The 20,419-nt window shown below is 40.2% G+C and overlaps 1 protein-coding gene across 1 annotated transcript in view; it reads right to left on the bottom strand.

The window, feature by feature from the left end:
- The window catches only part of LOC114668157 (zinc finger protein 585A-like), a 64,888-nt gene extending 45,841 nt beyond the window's left edge, over positions 1-19,047 (bottom strand). Inside the window, exons 1-2 of the mRNA XM_051927876.1 lie at positions 18,903-19,047; positions 8,279-8,817 (exon numbers count right to left, since the gene is read on the bottom strand). Coding sequence (XP_051783836.1) covers positions 8,279-8,783 — 505 coding nt within the window. The 5' untranslated portion in view covers positions 8,784-8,817; positions 18,903-19,047. The remainder of the gene's footprint in view (positions 1-8,278; positions 8,818-18,902) is intronic.
- Positions 19,048-20,419: the final 1,372 nt, after the last annotated feature.

Genomic DNA, 20,419 nt, shown 5'->3' with positions numbered 1-20,419 from the left:
GACTCTCTAAGAAGACAAGGAAAAACTCCCAAAAAAAACCTTGTAGGGAAAAAAATGGAAGAAACCTTGGGAAAGGCAGTTCAAAGAGAGACCCCTTTCCAGGTAGGTTGGGCGTGCAGTGGGTGTCAAAAAGAAGGGGGTCAATACAATACAATACACTGAATAGAACAAATCCTCAATACAGTATAAAAATAAAAATTTTAGAAGTACAGAGCAGAATTTAACAGTAAATGATATCACATAAGATTTGGATTTGTTTAGAGTCCTGGAGACCTCATCCATCAAGCTGCCTCCCCAATTTGGCCAATATACTCAGCATCTCTCCTCTGCACATGTCCAAACCAATGCAATCTCGTCTCTCTGACTGTGTCTCTCAACCGTCCAACTTGAGCTGACCCTCTAATGTCCTCATTTCTAATCCTGTCCATCCTCACCACACTAAATGCAAATCTTAACATCTTTAACTCTGCCACCTCCAGCTCGGTCTCCTGCTTTCTGGTCAGTGCCACTGTCTCCAACCCATATAATACAGCTGGTCTCACTACTGTCCTGTAGACCTTTCCTTTCACTCTTGCTGGTACCCGTATGTCACAAATTACTACCGACACTCTTCTCCACACCGCCTGCACTCTTTTTCACCTCTCTTCCACAATCTCCATTACTCTGTACTGTTGATCCCAAGTATTTAAACTCATCCACCTTCGCAAACTCTACTCCCTGAATCCTTACCATTCCACTGACCTCTCTCTCATTTACACACATGTATTCTGTCTTGTTCCTACTGACCTCCATTCCTCTCCTCTCTAGAGCATATCTACACCTCTCCAGGGTCTCCTTAACCTGCTCCCTGCTATCACTACAGATCACAATGTCATCAGCAAACATCATAGTCCACGGGGACTCCTCTCTAATCTTGTCTGTCAACCTGTCAATCATCATTGCAAATAAAGGGCTCAGAGCCGATCCCTGATGTAATCCCACCTCCACCTTGAATGCATCCGTCACTCCTACCGCAGACCTCACCACGGTCACACTTCCCTCGTACATATTCTGTACCACTCTTACATACTTCTCTGCCACTCCCGACTTCCTCATACAACACCATAGCTCCTCTTGAGGCACCCTGTCATATGCTTTCTCCAGTTCCACAAAGACGCAATGCAACTCCTTCTGGCCTTCTCTAAACTTCTCCATCAACATCCTCAGAGCAAACATTGCATCTGTGGTGCTCTTTCTTGGCATGAAACCATACTGCTGCTCACTAATCATCACCTCCCTTCTTAACCTAGCTTCCACTACTCTTTCCCATAAGTTCATGCTGTGGCTCATCAATTTTATTCCCCTGTAGTTACTTCAGTCCTGCACATCTCTTTAATTATTTCTTTTTTCCTTAATTAGCAACCAAACAAAATTAAGACACAAAATGAACACACACAAACAACAACCCACATCCATCACACAATAACTGAAAATAAAGAAAGGTGAAGGCCTCAGTAATGTTAATCTGCTCAGGTCCACAAAAAAAACATTTTGTCAGCGCTCTTATAAAAGAAAATAAACAGTTTTGGAAATGTCTGCCATGGCAGAATGAGCGTCGTGGAATTAAATAACGGGTTTAATTAGCAACGAGAATTAGCTTCAAATTAAGAAGCTGAATGAGGAAGTTGGTTGGAGTTTGATGCCCCAACTTAGTTGGTCATCTATTGGCTCACTTGACATCCAATTTATGTTTAGGTGCCATTTAAGGAAAAAAGAATCAATTCAGTGGTCAGAGTCTCAAGAAAAGTCAATTAAAATAAAGTGAAAGTTAATTAGCAGAAAAAAACTGGTCACTAATTAAGAAAAAAGTTAGAATGAAAACATGCAGCCACAGAAGCTGTCCAGGACTGGAGTTGGAGACCCCTGCTCTAGATTCTCCAGGCAGGAATAAGGGGAAACCAACCCACAGTAGTCAAGCTGACAGGCGTAACTGTTTAAATCAGGAATGTCCAGGCCTGGAGGGCCACAGTGGCCTGCAGGTTTTCATTCTAGCCCTTTTCTTAATCAGTGACCAGTTTTCACTGCTCATTAACTCATTTTCCCTTCATTTTAATAGCCCTGTTTTCAAGGATTCAGTCCTCTAAATTGATTTGTTTCTTCATTAAATGGCAGCCAAACAGAAATGTGATGTGTGTATGTTTCCTGTATGTTTTCTCGTTAAAGGCACGTGAATTAGCTAGCTGTAGGAGACAGAAATGTCGAAGCGAGCAGCATCAGATACCCTATGTCAAAAAAATAAAAACTAAAACACAAGCTTAATTGCAAAATTAAGGGCACAACAATATCCCGGCAACTTTTACAAATCTGGACAACTTTTCTGTGAGTTTTGCCAGCATACAATAGTCTGGACAAAAAAAGATACCTGCAAACCTAAAAGCCATCACAAGGACAAGGAGAAGATTATAAAGTGTTCCCCTTCAGGTAACAACAGAGGAAACAAAATTGTCAGATGCAAGACGCCAGTTTGTGTCTGTGCGAGTCAGGCATACCGCTCGAAACAACAATAATAATAATAATTCATTACATTTATATAGTGCCTTTCTCAGTACTCAAAGCGCTATAATGACAAAGATGCGTCCTCTCTTTATTAAGCATTGGAAATGAGGCGCGCGGCCAGAAAAATGAGAGCAGTCCTCGTCAAACTCATCTGCCCTGTGTCTTTGAACATATGGATGCCGTTCTTTGAAAGATTCATAGGAAGAAAATAAATGTTGTAGCTGATGAAACCACTGATAGCCGAGACCACAGCATTCTCAACATAGTGATAGGTGAGTCAACAATTGGCTGTATGGTAATGTAGGCAGTTCTAATTGTACGCGATTATTTACTGTATTTAACCAATTCAATTATATTTAACTGGTATTAACAGTCTTTGATGTAGAAAAATGTTATTAGTGAATGGCACTGGCTGTTAATGGGTTCCCTTTTAAAAATGAACAACGATGTTTCTGCATTTAATAAATGTTTTGCCTCACAGTAATGAGGCACACAAAGTCCACATGCGACTCTTCCGTTATAAACTCGGCCCTACAACCCTGGGCAGAAGAGCAGGCTTCTCCTCAGATGCAATGAGCCCTTCAAAGAGGGTCTCTCTTTCTTTTTTTCTGTTTAATTCCTGTATTTAGTGTCTTGTAGATTAGCTTGCTTTTGCCTTGTAATTATTTTCAGATATGCAGTAGATGAAGCACGTTTTCAATCTGCAAACATTTAAGAATCATTAGAAATAATTTACACAACTACCGTATTTTTTGCACCATAAGATGCACCTGACCATTAGACGCACCTAGGTTTAGAGGAGGAAAACAAGAAAAAAAAATATTCTAAACCAAATGGTGCACCAATATATTTAATAAAATATAGCAGAATAATATTTCAACCATGTAAATTCAACAGCGGTATTAAGAAACATCATCACTGTCATTAACAAATAAGGAGAGACTAAGGTTCAAGCACTCTTCCAGTTTTATGGAAATCCCAAGAACTCCTCATCGCTAGTGTCAGAATTTATGAAGCTCAGTTGCTCACAATCACTTTGCAGGAGCACGTACCTATCATCACGCGACATAACCTGTCCAAAGCCACCAGGGGACAAAGCACGTTTGGACCAATGCTCCCTGAAGTTATATCACCAGTCTAGTCCCATCTATATTTGTAATGCCACAAAGCCCTTCATCTCGTGTTTTGTTGTGGGTTTCCAGTTTGAAAAACGAGAATGCGGTGCAAGCACAGCCCTCGATTCAAAAAATTGCTCTGCATACCTGTTTGTCTCGTCTGACAGTAGCTGAAAGGCAGCTTCAGGAAAGAACAGCCTGAAGTAGTCGAGCGGCTGGTAATCTGTCGAGTCCAGAGTCCGACTCAGTAATAATGCGCAAAACATCGTCTGCTGAGTATTTTGTTTTCTGCACTTGCTTCGATCCCTCATGAGATGTACAGTGGTGTGAAAAACTATTTGCCCCCTTCCTGATTTCTTATTCTTTTGCATGTTTGTCACACAAAATGTTTCTGATCATCAAACACATTTAACCATTAGTCAAATATAACACAAGTAAACACAAAATGCAGTTTTTAAATGATGGTGTTTATTATTTAGTGAGAAAAAAAATCCAAACCTACATGGCCCTGTGTGGAAAAGTAATTGCCCCCTTGTTAAAAAATAACCTAACTGTGGTGTATCACACCTGAGTTCAATTTCCGTAGCCACCCCCAGGCCTGATTTCTTGATTGAAACAGGTGTGGCAGTAATCACTTAAATAGGAGCTGCCTGACACAGAGAAGTAGACCAAAAGCACCTCAAAAGCTAGACATCATGCCAAGATCCAAAGAAATTCAGGAACAAATGAGAACAGAAATAATTGAGATCTATCAGTCTGGTAAAGGTTATAAAGCCATTTCTAAAGCTTTGGGACTCCAGCGAACCACAGTGAGAGCCATTATCCACAAATGGCAAAAACATGGAACAGTGGTGAACCTTCCCAGGAGTGGCCGGCCGACCAAAATTACCCCAAGAGCTCAGAGACAACTCATCCGAGAGATCACAAAAGACCCCAGGACAACGTCTAAAGAACTGCAGGCCTCACTTGCCTCAATTAAGGTCAGTGTTCACGACTCCACCATAAGAGAGAGACTGGGCAAAAACGGCCTGCATGGCAGATTTCGAAGACGCAAACCACTGTTAAGCAAAAAGAACATTAGGGCTCATCTCAATTTTGCTAAGAAACATCTCAATGATTGCCAAGACTTTTGGGAAAATACCTTGTGGACTGATGAGTCAAAAGTTGAACTTTTTGGAAGGCAAATGTCCCGTTACATCTGCTGTAAAAGGAACACAGCATTTCAGAAAAAGAAAATCATACCAACAGTAAAATATGGTGGTGGTAGTGTGATGGTCTGGGGTTGTTTTGCTGCTTCAGGACCTGGAAGGCTTGCTGTGATAGATGGAACCATGAATTCTACTGTCTACCAAAAAATCCTGAAGGAGAATGTCCGGCCATCTGTTCGTCAACTCAAGCTGAAGCGATCTTGGGTGCTGCAACAGGACAATGACCCAAAACACACCAGCAAATCCACCTCTGAATGGCTGAAGAAAAACAAAATGAAGACTTTGGAGTGGCCTAGTCAAAGTCCTGACCTGAATCCAATTGAGATGCTATGGCATGACCTTAAAAAGGCGGTTCATGCTAGAAAACCCTCAAATAAAGCTGAATTACAACAATTTTGCAAAGATGAGTGGGCCAAAATTCCTCGAGAGCGCTATAAAAGACTCATTGCAAGTTATCGCAAACGCTTGATTGCAGTTATTGCTGCTAAGGGTGGCCCAACCAGTTATTAGGTTCAGGGGGCAATTACTTTTTCACACAGGGCCATGTAGGTTTGGATTTTTTTTTTCTCCCTAAATAATAAAAACCACCATTTACAAACTGCATTTTGTGTTTACTTGTGTTATATTTGACTAATGGTTAAATGTGTTTGATGATCAGAAACATTTTGTGTGACAAACATGCAAAAGAATAAGAAATCAGGAAGGGGGCAAATAGTTTTTCACACCACTGTATATACATATCCATATATATATATACACACACACACATACATATACATACATACATACACATATACATACATACACACATATATACACATATATACACATACATACACACATATATACACATATATACACATACACATATATATATATATACATATACATATATATACATACTACATATACATACATATACATATATAAAAATACATTTTACAATACATTATACAAAGTTACAGACGTGCAATGGGAGGCAGCTAAAGGGCTTGAATAATTGTAATTCTACATCAGACCAGGGGGTGGCGGAGTGTGCTGACTGTCTCTCTCAGTTCCTTGCAGACCATTCCCGGGAAATCCCGCCAGGTTCCGGCGCATCTGATGATGTCACTTCCAAGCCACCATCTTACCTTCATATATTCAGCTCTATTTTGGACTCAGTCTTGCAAATAAGTTGCTTCAGTTCAACGTTTTGCAGCCAGGGCTTATTATACGGGTAGTCTTGAGTCGTTCTTATGAAAATATTATATGTCAATTGACGATATAGGATTGCATGTCTTTTGCCGAGGCAACTGCCACGTAATAACCCCATCACCTGAGGGTTGCTACTGACCTGGCCCCATCACGGTTTGTTTGCCGAGTTTGTGTGTATTGAAGTGGTAGCTGCCATTTCAATAAATACCCGACTGTTCCGGTTTGGATTGGAATAAAGTTTATTTTCTTGAAAGCACTGGACTCGGCCTCTTCTGTCAGGTGTAACATAGTGTAAAGGTGTAACAGAATGAATTATTAAACACAACAGAAAGGACTGAGTGTAACTCAAGGGTTAACTAAATGTAACTTAAAACTTTAATCTCATAAAGTCTCTGCCGTGCCTTAGAGAAGCTACCAATGTAATTTTCCAAGGTTAGAATGAGGAAAATAAGTAACAGAAACAGAGATAAACTGATGGGAAAGCCTAAGCACCTCTCTTATAAAGCGGTGATAAGATCAATGGGAGAATCCACAGGACACCCCCTCTTAAACTGGTGTTCAGAATAATCACCATGAGTCAGAAATTACTGGTGGCTTTAGTTGATTGGAGGAGGCAATAAAGTCCTGCATATCAAGATTCAGATGTCTTGATGTACTAGAGGCACCAATGATAAAGTATAAAAGCAGGTCATTTGCTCAATTGATTGCTCACTCCATGGACGGAGACATTTCTATGTAACTCTGCAAATAAAGAATCAATTTGCAATCTCATTGAGGCTCTGAGACTTTGAAGATAAAGGAAAGCCTTCTCAACAACAACACTACCTGCAGTGATGATGCAAGGGGATGGCAATTACAGCAGATTTGTAGCTACCTGATTGACAGTGACCTCTCTAGAAACAACCTGTTTGTACCACAGCTTTCTAGGGAGCTAAGCATCCAGCAGCAGGAGGCGACAGTGAAACAGCAGCTTGTGAGGGGAAGACCACCAGGAAGACGACAAAAGGTGGATGGGGTGGGGGGGGGGGGGGGGGGGGGTAAGAGCTGTAATAGCCCCGAGGGTTTCACATGTGGAATAAGGTATTGCGATTAGGGGGGCCACAACTCGACAGATGTATGACTGAAGTGTGCATGCATATGGTAAAACTCATCCTGGTGTATGGTGGTGTATTTGTTTTTTAAGTGTCGTTATTTCAAGAGCTTCACTTAAAAATGCAAAATTTCATTGGGCGAAAAAAAAAAAAAAGTAATCTATCTAGTGAGTGTCTTTTTATATTTTCACTTGTGCCTTGGGTTTTGAATAAAGTTACTGCACCTTCCGTAAGCTGTAAAATGTGAATAAAGGAAGCTGGCATCAGTAAGGGCCCTCAATAGAGCTCTGATAACCCAGAAAGACAGACAGACAGGCAGGGTTCTTCTCTTCGGACACTGAAGGCAGAGAGAAGTCACTGCAGACGGTAAAATGACTACTTTCAGACCAGTAGAGTGAGCAGCCAGTTTCTAGTTTCTCACCCTCATTCCAGACATATGAGATCACCTGTGTATAAAGTTAACATCTCCATTTCTGACTAATAAAATATTTATAAACAGTAAACACAAGCCTACTTGATTATTTTCAGCTCATCCTTGGTTTGGTAATGGAGGTCTAAGTTTCAAAACAAAGTTTTCTCATTGAGAAAGACCTCCGTGCAGTGATTCTATTCATGTGCGAGCCATCAGTAGAAAAGATGGAGTTCTGCGTGTTTTAAAGGACAAAACAAAATGAGTGTCTGATGGGGGTGTGGGGGGACGTTAGGAGATTTTTGACAGCTCAGTCAGTAATTCACACTTTATCAACTACTTGCTAATGTCACTCACAAAATGGGTCTGGTCAGCCAAGCACAAGGATTATGGGTAAGAATGGAAAAGATACTTCTTTATCATTTACTTGAGGCGACGGCCTCCTCTGTGCCCTTATAACATCTGCAAAAGAGTCTAATGGCATCTGTGGTAAAATGATGTCAATATACAAAATATTAGTATTTTAAAAGAAATTAGTTCCTCTGGGATAAATGGTGTCATTAATTCAAAATGTGTACTTAAGTGCGTCCATTTCACCCTTCAACACAAACCCATAGATTAAAACAGGCCTGCATTTCTGAGGTCAGTGATAAAGGATCAGGACTTTCATTAGTAAATCCCATCTATCCTGACCTTAAGCTGATTTTATTTTTTAGCACCTACCTTCTTCATGATGGATAGCCCTCAATGCGTTTGCAGTCTTCTTCATGTCAGATTCCAAAGATTCAGACTTCAGATGATGTTGCAGGGAGCACAGACTACTGGGTTTCAAGCCTAACCCAGGAGCCTTTTCATCGGGATAGAAACACAGAGAGTCCGACTCTGATTTAAGGTTTTCTTTCTTTATGCCACTGATAGTTTCATTTCTCTGAATGTCGGTGCTGTCAGAAGCTGGTTCAGAATATTCTTTAATGTCACAGACCACTCTTTCACAGTCCTCCTCCTCCTTAATGCTGAGGTGGTCCTGCTGTAAGTATGCAGACTCCCACTCACAGTCCTCTTCCTTAATGTTCACATGTCTTTTCTCCATGGTAGGCACAGAGACGAGGCTCTTGTGTAGTGTGAGGTTATTCTTTTCCTCTTCATCACACACTTCACCCGAGACCCCCTCTTCACCTTTATATGCCATATCTAGACATACCTGCATTGGTGGCCACACCTGCTCCATGTTGTACAACTTGAAGTGGCAGCGTCCTTCTTACCTGTAGAAGAAAACAGTAGAATTCAGAATGGCATCAAAAAGCACCAAACAGATTTGAGTCGACTCCCATAAGCCACATCCCAGTGGTCTTGACAGAGCTCACCTTCTCCCCCCTTTGACCTCGTCCAATGTGAGCAACAACACTGCACAGTTTTCCAGATGGGACCTCACAAGTGAGATATGATAATGGGTGCCTCTACTATTTCATTAACATAACTAGTGTGGAGTTTGGCTCAGGGATTCTTACCTGGTCTTAAGCACGACCTCTGTCAGCTCATACTGTGGCCACCATAGAACAACATTGTATTCACCTCTTGAATTGCTTCTGAGGAGCACTGAGATCCTCACTTGGACCACCAAATATTTCTCAAAATGAGTGCAATAAAGTTCACCTTACGGTATCTTACGGTATTATAGTTAACAGTTTTGATCAATAGGTCAGTCCACCTCGTCCAATCTGCAGAAAGTTTATTTTGCCCTCAAGTGGCCTTTTCTCCCCCTAAACAAATTCCACACTCGCCTTTAAACTGCAGCCTTGACATCCACAGGTAGTTTGGAGTTTCCTGAACTCGCCTCTCACGATGTGCCAAACCAAAGGTTTTCGTCGAGGTAAGTCCTGCTGTCTGCGTCACTACAATGACAGGCTTTTATTGCTCTCGATAGTGCTGTCCAATATGGATTTACACGGTTAGTGTGATTACTTTAAACCAAAATGCGTTATTCAGTATTTCTCGATTTATTTTCAAAATACCTTAAAGACTAAAGATCAGCACCATATAGACATGGACATACATGCTTTATACAACTTTGAATATGTTCTCACATTAAAAATATGAAATTCGCTTGGCTCCTTTTCCCAGCCACTTTTCCTGGTGAAGGTCATGGTGATATGAAATATTATCAAATGAAACTTTTTTTTTTATTCAAAATGTAACAATTTCATGAGTATTTGAGCCTCAAACATCTCAAATAACATGTCATATCCAACTCTTTTAGTTTCACGTCTCCTCTACTTGTTTCTGAGTTTCTGTTGTGTTTGTCGTATTCAAAACCACACCTGCCTTGCTGGCGTCTGTCTCGGAGGTTCTGTAATCACTGCAATCCCTTTCTCTCTGTTTGACTGTTTCATATAAAGAATTGATTCTTTGACACACAAATCACAGATCATAACACAGGCACATGTATTATGTACACATATACTTTATGATTTACAACATTATGCATTTTCAAATACATGCCCTTTGTGACTCCGATCAGAGAGCACAGAGGGTGACTGTATATCTAATTATAGCCGATTTTATAAATATAAAGTAATGCAGATCTTCAGTTTGATGACATTTGAATGTATTCTAAAATAAATAATGTAACAGGTAAATTATAACAATTGTTGAGTAAAATGCAATTGCTTTACAGTGCTTTTAACAGTTAAAACAGTTTTGAAAAACAACAGAATCTGTGGTAAAATTTGAATCTATCTAAAAAGGCACGCCATGCTCAAGAAGGAAGAAAAAAATGCAGTACAGTGATCCCCCACTGTATCATGGTTCAGCTATCGCACCCCCACTATATCGTGGAAAAATTCAAAAAGTACATCCTACCTGTAATGCACTTTGCAGCAAATTCATGACAAAGCATACGGTTTTCACCAGTCACTACGGTAGACAAAGTTTTGCGTTACAGAACCCAGATTTCTTGCAAGGCCTGTTATTGGCTGAAAGAGGAGACTCAACCAATCACAGCGGGATTTGCATTCTCTTGGGCTCTGATTGGCTGCTGCTAACATGGTGTAATCTCGCAAGAACAGCGAGCGTGGGTCCCCGACGCATCTCAGTTCTCTGCCTATCATGTACCATGCTTCTGGTCCGATTGTTGTGAGCAAACTTTTTGTGAACTTTTCATTTTGTTTTAAACCCTACAATGGCTCCTAAGAGTCCTGCATCTTCTAAGAAGGGAAGGAAAGCATTACACAGATGTTGCTCGCCATTACGGCTTGAATGAATCGATGGTACGCTACATTATTATTATTATTGTTACTCATATCCTTAGCCCAACATCCACATATATGTTTACACAAAGTATGTTGTAATAAGTTTACATGTGTTTAAAGTGTGTGGGGGTGGTATTTAAAAAAAAATGTTTATTTATAGGGTCTTTCTATATCACGGATTTTCACCTATCGCTGATGGGTCTGGAATGCAACTTCCGCGACAGGCAGGGGAATCACTGTAAATGAAATGCTGCCACATTTGTGGCAAGTTGTGAAAGACCGCTTGTTAGAGAGGTAACGGAAATAGAAAGAGAGACGGGTAACATAACGAAAGATAGCCATGATAAATATCACATAGACAGCAGCAAATAGCTTTTTATCTGCATAAATTAAGTAAATAATTCAATTGCTTTTTGCATAAATCAAGGAGCAAATAGTAGTGCATGCCATTTTTACTCCCCTGAAACCTCCAACCAGAAAAATCATGAACAGAAGAGTGTGGAACAGTGCGAGACCACCAATGGTAACCCTGAAGTCTGTTGTGACATTAACTGCACAAACATTGGCAGGCTCAAAACAAGAAGACATCATCAGGAATATTAACAACTGATCAGTGCTACCTTTCAAAAACGGAAACCTTGGTGATTCTTTTTATTATGAAGAGGAGCCACAGCGGGATCTTCATCTGCATATGTACCTCCAAAAACTAAACATCACTTAGGTCTGAATGGGTTACCAGCACGAAACAAAAAGTCACACTGCCTTTAAAGAGTACAGAAATGAAACTCCGCTCACATGAATGCAGATCTCATTTACTCTCTTTAACACAACTGAAAGGATGAAGGGCGCCACTATTATCATGAACAGGTTTGAATCCTCACACAGCGTGTACAGAGTCCAGAACACATTCACCATATAATACACCGATATTGAGAGCCCGACACTCTCGAGGATTACTTTCTCAGGCTGTCAGCATTTTGCCAGAGTTCTGTTAGGCAGCAGGCGGTGCTCGACAGTGTATGTTCCGCTCATAAGCCCCAAGACATCATTAGGAATGAACATCACTGAAAAATTGTCAGTGTGGTGGTGTATTTACAGTTACAGTGGAACCTCGGTTTAAGAGCATAACTCGTTCCAGAAACGTGCTCGCAATCCAAAGCACTCTTATATCAAAGCGAATTTCCCCATAAAAAATAATGGAAACTCATCATTCGTTCCACAACCCAAAACTATTCGTATAAAAATTATTAATACAAAATATAAAGTAAAAATACATAAAACAAATTAACCTGCACTTTAACTTTGAAAAGAATCATGGCTGGTGTGAGCGAGTTTCTAAACTCTTGTGGGATTCCACCCAACGGGATGACACGCTGAACAGCGTTGCAAAGCAACCGCAGGCTCCCAGTGCTGTAGCAGTTCACATAAAAGTGAATCTAAAAAGATCGCGGACATGTTATAAGCACCTGCCGTTGATGGGTGATACAAGAAACATTATAAATGCGCAGGGCACAGTACTACTTGGCCACTAGCCTGGCCCCGACCCTGCCCGACTGCTGTGTCTAGGAGAGTGGCAGATCCCGCTACAATAAATAACCGGGCTGTTCCTGTTTCAAGCTGAATAAAGCTGGTGGTGCTAAGCTACTGAAACTCAGCTTCATGTTTTGGGGTGCAGCACACACACACAGTCATAATGCTATAGTAAACAGTATACGCTCGTACAGATGTTGACTATATGAGTGAGGCACGCTGACTGAGCCCGAGAATGGGAGATGATTACCCACAATCCCACAGCGAGAGAGAGAGAGAGAACCATCAGCTTAGTTGTGATTACGTGACGCTTGGCAGACAAAGCGTATACGTACTACTTGTATTGCAAGACCTCGCTCGTTTATCAAGTCAAAATTTATTAATTTTAGCTTGTCTTGCAAAACACTCGCAAACCATGTTACAGTACAATCATTATTAACCGGCCACCTCAGCACTAGTCCCATGGCCAGTTGCCGTTTTGGCTGGTTAATCCGACGCGCATCTATTTTAATGTAGAAAAATATTTCTAAGGTATGTACTGTACCTCTTCGACGTTCCTGAAGAAACCATATCCACAAGGCTTCATCTACGATTTCGCACACGGGTTTTTTTCCTCGTACAACGACTGGACAGTGGGGTGTAGCGGGTCCAGAGCTCAAGTCAAAAAGGCCACTTTTTAAGTAAATAATCGCTGCACTCATGGCTTAGCGAGTATGTGTGGCTGATCGGTTCCCGGGGAATTCATGTTGCAGGTGATCCTAGCTTAAGTGCACAGGTGAGGAGTCGTCCACATCCATAATTGTTCCCGGGAACTGCTAATTGCCACATCTGATCCACATTCCTGTGATAAATAGAAGTGTGAGGTGGCTAGGGGGAGAACAGGAAAGAACGGGAGGTTAATGGAGAAGGAAGCAGATAGAGGAAAGGTGGTGCAGGAGAGCGAGCAAGAGAGAGCAGATTCGATGGAGCAAAGGCAGGCAGCTGAGAGATGAACCCCTGCTGATGAGTGTTTGGCCAACACTTGGTGGGGCTGAAGAAAGCGGTTGTTCCAACTGAGTGATCACGGAGCTGGAGTGACCGATATTGAAGATGACTGGCCGTCGAAAGGCAGCGGCGGTCGTGGAGGCTTTGGGCTGGTTTAGCCCCAGTGTGAGCGCCCTGGCCGCTGGGGAAAGAACCCAAGTCTCGGCCCAGATGGAGCCCGACGTAGCCAGGGATCAGAGGGCTACCGGACCAGTGTGGAAGGCAGCTGCACCTGCAGGTAGGGCGACTCCCCTGTTGCAAAGCCCAATGGGAGAAGCAGGGGAGCCACCAGGTAGAAAGAAGGCGGCACTGTGGAAAATTCATAAAGGAATATGTAAACGGAAATCACTCTGAAACTAAGAGCCCTCTCACCTTCCAAGAAAGAAGGAAGTGCATACATATAAAGAAAAACTCACTCTCCTGCTTGCCATTTTGCCTCGTCACACTTCATGAAGTCCCAGTCCTATGATATACCAAGAGATAGAGCACATCGAGAACACAACAAGCCTCCCAGCAGCACCAGCGTAAAAGGATTAAAGCAGAGATGTTGCTTGGCAATACAGTCCAAATACTGTAAACCTAGGATATAATCTTAAACAGCCCGAAAGAATAAACCCAGGGAATGATGTTAAACAGTAGCCCTGGATAAGCAGATAATGTAGGATATAATTATTTTATATTATTATTGGAGAGAGCTTCAAAAGATGATTAATGTTAAACATGCGTGAATTAAAAATGAATTACTATGTCTTAATATATTTATACCAGTAATGGAGCACTGCACAATAATGTGCAGTGAATACACTTGACTTGAGCATTCCTAGTTGTTCTCTTTCTTTCTCTGTATGTTTATCATTTGTTTGCTCAGAGGCTGATGCGCATGTTGCTTCCTGAGCGGCTCTTCTTTTCTCCACTCTAGCGGCCTGCTTCTTCTCTTCTTTCGTCAGGAAACTTATTGCGTTAAAACTGATTAAGTCAGTGTTTGTGTTGCAATTACTTAGTATGTTTTCCTTAATTTTTCACTTAAGCTGACATTTAAGTCTTCAATCTGCCTCAAGAATAATATCAATATACTATAATACAAGATAAAAGTCCAAGTTGGCTCTGTAAGATTTATTTTGGTAAACTAAATCATACAACTATTTTGTAATTCAAAAATGAATACTCTGCACATTTTACCTTGGGAGGAAATTAATTTTGTTAATAACCAGGTAATGCTCAATTTTTCAAATTAATTTTAATTCTGTTCTTACCGTTAACAGTCTCCCCACACACACACACACACACACACACACACACACAGAGGCGGGTACCATTGAACTATAATATTTCATAGATAGATAGATAGATACTTTATTAATCCCAATGGGAAATTCACAATTCATATACATATGGGGTAAGAAAAGAAGTATTTCAAATATATGTGGGTATAGTCTGATGCTGCACAATAATGGCACGTAACATTGTATTTACACATTAAATTGAATTACAGTATTTTCAGAAGTACGATAGTCGAGATCATAACTGACAGTAAATACACGACCACATCTTGAGCAGGTGACAAATATTATTTAACCTTGAAGTCTCAGAATAATGGCATGACGGATATAAAATGAAGATTGCTTTTAGAGCACCAAACACACTAAATGAACTCAAAATGCCAGTACCAGTTGCACTTACAAAAATCAATAAAATCCATCAAATGGGTGTTTGAGAGAAATGTATTATAAACACCTCACAATAAGCGACACGGCACTGAAATTCTCAGCTAAACTCGTACATCTTGGGGCATCGATGTTTGTACCTAATGACGTCTGGGGCCTTGTGAGCAGTCAGGCCCCTTCTGAAGTCAGGTACTTGTGACAGAGCTCTCTCCTCAGGGTTTATTTCAGCTTATTATTATCTTTGTAAATCATTTTGTAAAGACGATCCTTTCTATTATTTAGATTCCTCCATTACCCATCTTTTTTTCATCATTATGTTGCTTTGTCTAACTTGCATAATCCAAACCAGGGCTGTGGGGGCTTGAGTCAACCCCTGCTAGCAGAGCACACAAAGCAGGAACTGGAACTGAACTGGCACATCATACCATCACATTGCAAACACACACATCCAAAATGCACACAAGGGCCAACTCAGCATCGCCTAACAGCAGGAAGAAACCAGAGCACCCAGAGGATACCCTCACAGGCAGAGGGAGAATATGGAAACTCCACACCGGTAGGACCCGGGACGTGAACCGTGGTCTCCTTATAGTGTGAGGTAGCAACATTATGACTGTGACACCATGCTACTCATGTAATTGTGCTTGTTTCTTGATTGTGATTTTGTTTGAATTTCCCCTTGGGATTAATAAAGTATCTATCTGTCTGTTTAAATAACAAAGTACTTTACAGGTGACCTCATCATTATTTTCCATTTATAACCTTCACAATTCAAAGCTAAAAATTGTAATTTATCCACTATTACTGTTTCTTGTTTATTGCCACAATCATCAAGTAGCTCGCCTATTGCATTTTTTATTTGTTCAGAACCATCTTCCATTATTACCGGTGGCGTCTTTTCCCCCTACAGCCTTTACTTTTTTCTCGAGTTACGCCATTATGCTTGCCATCCTTCTCTCTGCTTCTGAATACAATATTTTTAATTCTCTTTACACTTGTTTTTTTATTTTTGATAATAGTTTCACCGCTCCATAAGCTGCACAGTGATTTCCATCACAATTTCAACATTTAAAAATCAGTTCTGTTCATTCTTCCTAATTATGATAACTGCCACACTTTGCACATCTTTACAAATTCCTGCTGTACATCCAAATCTTTGACACTTAAAACAACTATCTGGCTGCGGTATACAAACTAACTGGAAACATCTCAGACCCCGATTTCACTTTACTTTGGTAAATTATCTGGCAGTTCACTGTCGAAACTCTTATCAGATAAGGGGGATTATCAGAGAAGGACTGGAACAGAAAATTTCTCTATATGCAGATGATATGGTCTTATATATATATGTATATATAAGACCCAGAAAACACTGTCCCTGCAGTTTTAACAGCACTAACAGAATTTCAAAAGATATCTGGTCTTAGAATTAATCTGAATAAAAGTATACTCTTTCCAGTGAATTCACAAGCATATAATATTAGATTGGACACCCTACCTTTTACCATAGCAGATCAGTTTAAATACCTAGGGTTAAATATCACAAGTAAGCATAAAGCTCTTTATCAACAAAGCTTTGCCATCTGTATGGAAAAAATTAAGCAAGACTTGCATAGATGGTCAACTCTTCATCTCACTCTAGCCGGAAGAATTAACATTGTTAAGATGAATATCCTTCCTAAACTTTTTTTTATTTCAAAACATTTCAATATATATCAATAAATCATTTTTTAAACAATTAGATTCAACAATAACCTCATTCATTTGGAACTCAAACACCCACGTATCCGAAGAGCGACCCTACAAAGACCTCAGGCAGAAGGTGGCATGGCTTTACCTAATTTTAAGTTTTATTACTGGGCAGCAAACATACAAGCCATAAAAACCTGGACACAAATAAATGAACATACACAGGCCTGGTCCGCAATAGAATTAAAATCCTGTAGTACTTCTTTATATTCCCTGCTCTGCGCTCCACTAAATGCAAGTTATCGCAAATATACTAATAACCCAATTGTGCTTTACTCACTCAGAAAATGGAACCAACTTAGAAAGCATTTTAAGATGGAAAATCTTTTTTCGGTGGCACCTCTGCAAGAGAACCACCTCTTTCAACCCTCGCAAACATATCAAGTTTTTAATATCTGGAAAAATTTTGGGATTAAAAGGCTCAGAGATCTTTATATAGACAACATATTTGCATCTTTTGAACAATTACGTTCCAAATTCAACCTCCCAGCTACACATTTCTTTCACTATCTTCAAATTAGAAATTTTGTTAAAATCAGAAACTGCCCATTTTCCTCACCTCGTACCCTCCACCATGCTGGAAAAAATACTGCTCAATTTCGAGGAATTAAACACCATTTCCGCATTATATACAATCTTATTAGAGTCCCTACCTTTCAAAGGCCCAAGAGGACATTGGGAAGAAGATCTCTTAATCAATATATCAGAAAAGGAGTGGAAGGTAGCATTGCAGAGAATTCAGATGAGCTCCATATGCGCAAAGCATAGAATTATTCAACTAAAAATTATATATTGAGCTCATCTGTCTCGCTTAAAACTGTCCAAAATGTTTCCAGGGCGAGATCCAACCTGCGAGCGCTGCAACCAAGCTCCTGCCTCACATGTTCTGGGCCTGCACCAAGCTAACATCAGTTTGGACCAAAATTTTTAAGTGCCTTTCAGACAGCCTTGGGGTCACAATCCCTCCTAACCCATTAACAGCTGTGTTTGGTGTTCTTCCAGACAGACTTGAAGTGGAGAAGGACAAGCAAACGGTGATTGCATTCACTACGCTTTTGGCACGCAGACTTATTTTGTTAAATTGGAAGAATCCTAACTCTCCACTTATAAGTCAGTGGGAAACCGATGTTTTATATTATTTGAAATTGGAAAAAATGAAATTCTCAGTTAGAGGATCTGTACAGAATTTTTTTAAAACCTGCAGGATCTAATCAATATTAATTTAGAATAAGAGAAATAACTATTACCGCATTTAACTCCCTTCTCCCTTTTTACCTATATATATTTCTTCCTTTCTTTAGTTTATTGTTGCCTTATTAAAAAGCCCTAAGCAATTCTCCTTAGGCTAAGCTCTCCTTCTCAGGGGTGGGGTTTGAATTGTCTTCAATTTTTTTTTTTTTTTTTTATATAAATTGATCTATTTGTATGGAATGATTACAATAAAATTAATGAAATAAAAAAAAAACTCTTTAAAAGACAACACAATGGACTTTGTCGGAATTAACATCCTCTCTCTTTTAATATTAATACGCTATCCGTCTACTAAGTTTTGTTTTTTTAATGCTCTTATTTATTTAATATTTAATATCTGCTGCTCGCCAAACCTCCCCCAGGGACATACGCCTCAAACAATATTTTCCTAAACTAGAAAAAGTTAATGTTTTTTGTTATTGTTCCCTAGTTTTACAAAAAAAAAAAAATCATTAAACGAGCGCTGAACAATGTTTTAACTTCCCCCATCACAATTCGATTCCACGACGCCAATTTCAGCGGACTAAAATCTCCTAACCTTCTCCCTTCATCCATCCCCTTATAAATGACCATAACATCCTCTTTCTCTTTCCCGTGCCTCGATCTGTTTTCACTCCTTCCTCCATTGTATTAGGTAGCCTACGGGCCTATTCTGGTGGCCTCAGAGGTAAACTTTCACCGGTGCCGATCACAACACGTTCGTCTGTCTCTCTCTCTATAACCCACCGAGCCGCTTTCTGCCACGTTAACGAGAAGTGTTCTCTGAAAGTTTTTCCCCTTGGAAGTGAATCTCATAAACAACACCCGAGTCCCCTCGCACCTCACTCGTGGTCTTCCTTTGTTCCCATTTGTCCCGCTGCTTGATGTCCTGCAAGTGCTTACCTCGTGTCTTTACTGTTCTTCATCATCTCCTTCTTCTATTTCATGGAGGCTGGCAAACCAACTCAAGGTGCATTACCGACACCAACTGGACTTAAGTGTGATGAAGATAGGGGAGGGGGGAACCTTATGCTTAGAAATATCTGTATTTTCCAGTTACCTCGTGTCTTTACGCACGTCTAATGTGTATAACTGAGTGAAGAAGCCAGTAGCAATTAGCAGCAGAAGCATGCAACTTCCGGTTGGTCGTGCACAGCTGTGTATCAAAATAAAAGACCCCGAATGGCTGCAATACGACCAATGTACCCAGTTTTAAACATAAGCATTTTAAAAGACTAATCTCTTATTTTACTACCAAACAAGCTAGCTGGAATAGAATAGACCAAGGAGTTGGTGCACTATTATTGTACAAAACTCAGACAAAGTCTGAGAGTGTTTTTTTTTTTAGATGTTTCAGAACGGCTTACATATGGCTATTCTTCACATCACGGATATCGAACTCCAGGCTGCAGGTTTCATTCTAACTCTTTTCCTACTCAGTGACCAGGTTTCACTGCTAATTAACTTCTTTTCCCCTCACTTTAATAGCCCTGCTTTTAGGGATTCAGTCCTCTGAATTGATTCGTTTCATCATTAAACGGTAGCCAAACAAAAGTGAGATATGAAATGACCTGATAAATGACCAGCTAAATTGGGGCTTCAAACTCCAACCAGTTTCATAATGAGAAGCCAAATCTGGCTGTTAATTCAACCCATTATTTAATTCCACAGCTTGTTGTTGTTCTCTTTTTGCTACAGCAGACATTTCCCACGCTGTTGATTTTTGGTGACTTCAGAGATCAACCTTAAGCAATACCAATATAACTTATTATTATTATTATTATTATTATTATTATTATTATTATTATTATTATTATTATTACTGAGACCTTCACCTTTCTTTATTTTCAGATCCTGTGTGTTGGGCATAGCTGAGCTGGTCATCTGGTGGCTTGTGTTGTGTCTCATTATTGTTTGGCTGCTAATTAAGGAAAAGGAAACAACTAAGGGGGTCGGAGTCAAGTTAATTAAAACTAAGGCAAAAGAAGTTAATTAGCAGCCAAATAATTAAGAAGATGGTTCGGATGCAGACCTGCATTACGTTTATGGTGCTTTTCATAACCAGTAGCGTAGCTCAAGTTCGTGCCGCTCGGGGCAGGGCGGTGCTTTAATCTGCCGCCGTCCAGCATATCTGAAAATGTTAACCTACAGTATTTAAACAGAAAATTAAAATGACGTATACAGAAAAATCTAGATAAATTTTACATAGATTTATTCATATACAGAGAAACAGCAATCGTTTTTCACATAATTTTTTATAAACATCAACTTGACAAGAATATAGTATAGACGCACTGATAAGCCGTGTTCTAATTATTAGTTTATTATAATTACGCTCAGGCCCGGTCTTAGGTATTATGGGGCCATAGGCGAAAGGGGGGTCCAGGGGCCCCCTGAGGGGGGCGGAGCCCCCCTGGAAG

Source organism: Erpetoichthys calabaricus, chromosome 1 (genome assembly GCF_900747795.2).
Source record: "Erpetoichthys calabaricus chromosome 1, fErpCal1.3, whole genome shotgun sequence".
NCBI lineage: Eukaryota > Metazoa > Chordata > Cladistia > Polypteriformes > Polypteridae > Erpetoichthys > Erpetoichthys calabaricus.
The sequence above is the reverse complement of the archived record's forward strand: the minus strand, read 5'-3'. Positions and strand labels throughout refer to the sequence as shown.